The sequence below is a fragment of the Phytophthora parasitica genome, assembly GCF_000247585.1.
Source record: "Phytophthora parasitica INRA-310 unplaced genomic scaffold supercont2.3, whole genome shotgun sequence".
In the NCBI taxonomy this organism is placed as follows: domain Eukaryota; phylum Oomycota; class Peronosporomycetes; order Peronosporales; family Peronosporaceae; genus Phytophthora; species Phytophthora nicotianae.
In genome coordinates, this window is record NW_008648989.1 from 123,500 (window position 1) to 124,782 (window position 1,283).

General features: G+C 51.0%; 1 protein-coding gene across 1 annotated transcript; it reads right to left on the bottom strand.

Annotated features, from left to right (window-relative positions):
- Nucleotides 1–814: 814 nt before the first annotated feature.
- PPTG_01236 (hypothetical protein) lies at nt 815–1,149 on the bottom strand (the record flags this gene model as incomplete). Its single annotated transcript, XM_008894471.1, has 2 exons — nt 815–844; nt 928–1,149. The coding sequence occupies 2 exons, from the start codon at nt 1,147–1,149 to the stop codon at nt 815–817; spliced, it is 252 nt and encodes an 83-aa protein (XP_008892719.1).
- Nucleotides 1,150–1,283: the final 134 nt, after the last annotated feature.

The window sequence follows — 1,283 nt, forward strand, 5'->3', positions numbered from 1 at the left end:
GATTCGGTGTGAATTCGGTGAGATTTCTGCTTGTGCTTCAGAGCCTTTGCTACCATCATCGCTGTTGTCGGAATCATTCGCACTCCCATCATCACTCGCAGCAGCAACTCCGTCGTCTTTAGAATCTCCATCTCCACTCTCACTGGTACTGTCTTCATCTTCAGCTTCTTCTTCGTCCTCATAAATACTCTCCTCCTCGTCAGCATCTTCCTCGTCTTCATGGCTAGAACGCTCGTCCTGTTCAGGGTCGTCTTCCGGTTCTGAATCTGTGTCAATGCCAAACATTTCTCGAAGGTCGGCTCTTTCCCGTTTTGCCTGCTCTCTCTGGTCTCTCTGGTCGCTGCCTCTTGCGACATCTTCCTCCCCATCTCTTAGCATGGCGGTTGCGTATCGAGTGCGCTTCTGCCGTCCTTGAATTGCCAGTTTCGTTTCCTCTGTGTCCACGCGAGCACGGGCAACCTTTTCCGCAGTATGAGCATCAGAAAGTGATTGATTATAGACCGGAAGCGGTGGGAGAATAGGACTTGCAGGTTTCCGCTTCCTTGCGCTGGGTTCCAGCTCCGTTGTGGCACTCACACCTGCATTCGAATATCGCGAAGGACCATCTTGCACCTGCGTTGAAGTAGTGTTAGTTTCGGTAGGTTAAATGCAGGCATGTTGCATCACTTACCATGGCGATCTGCGGTTCGTCACTGTATTTGTGCTTGACGGAGAGGATCGGCGAATGACAGCCTCTAATATCTGGCGCCAGTTTTATTTTGAAAAGTTAGGCAAGGAAATTTATCTCGGAATTTATCTTCCATTGTCTCTAAGTTCAACCCAAACCACTGAAAACCGGCTTGATCTAGTCCACCAAACTTACACAAAATTTGACAATAATCACACAAAATCTGAATTCTAGATTCTGTGGTACCAGCGTCTCCCTACGTTTCCGCCACCAGCCTGCCGACGCTTCGTCCGTCGAACCGGCTGGCGAATGTCCCGCCAGAAGGTCTGGAAGCCGTCAGGCCCATCAAGATTCCACTTCTTCTCGTCCGAGACGATAATGGCATTCCAGGACCCGGCGGCATCCGTATTGAAAATCCTCGCCAACGCCCACTCTTCCCTGGCCACTTTGTCCTTCCCAGAGAGCGGCAAGTTGTTGTTCATCTTAGTAGAGACCAGCCGGTCGACACCGGTAAGCACTCGCTGAATAATACGCACCGATGCCGACAGACTAAGCTCGCTCTTGAGCCACCGTGCAGAGTAGTCGCTCTTGGCTACTGTGCACAGTAGCAAGGGAA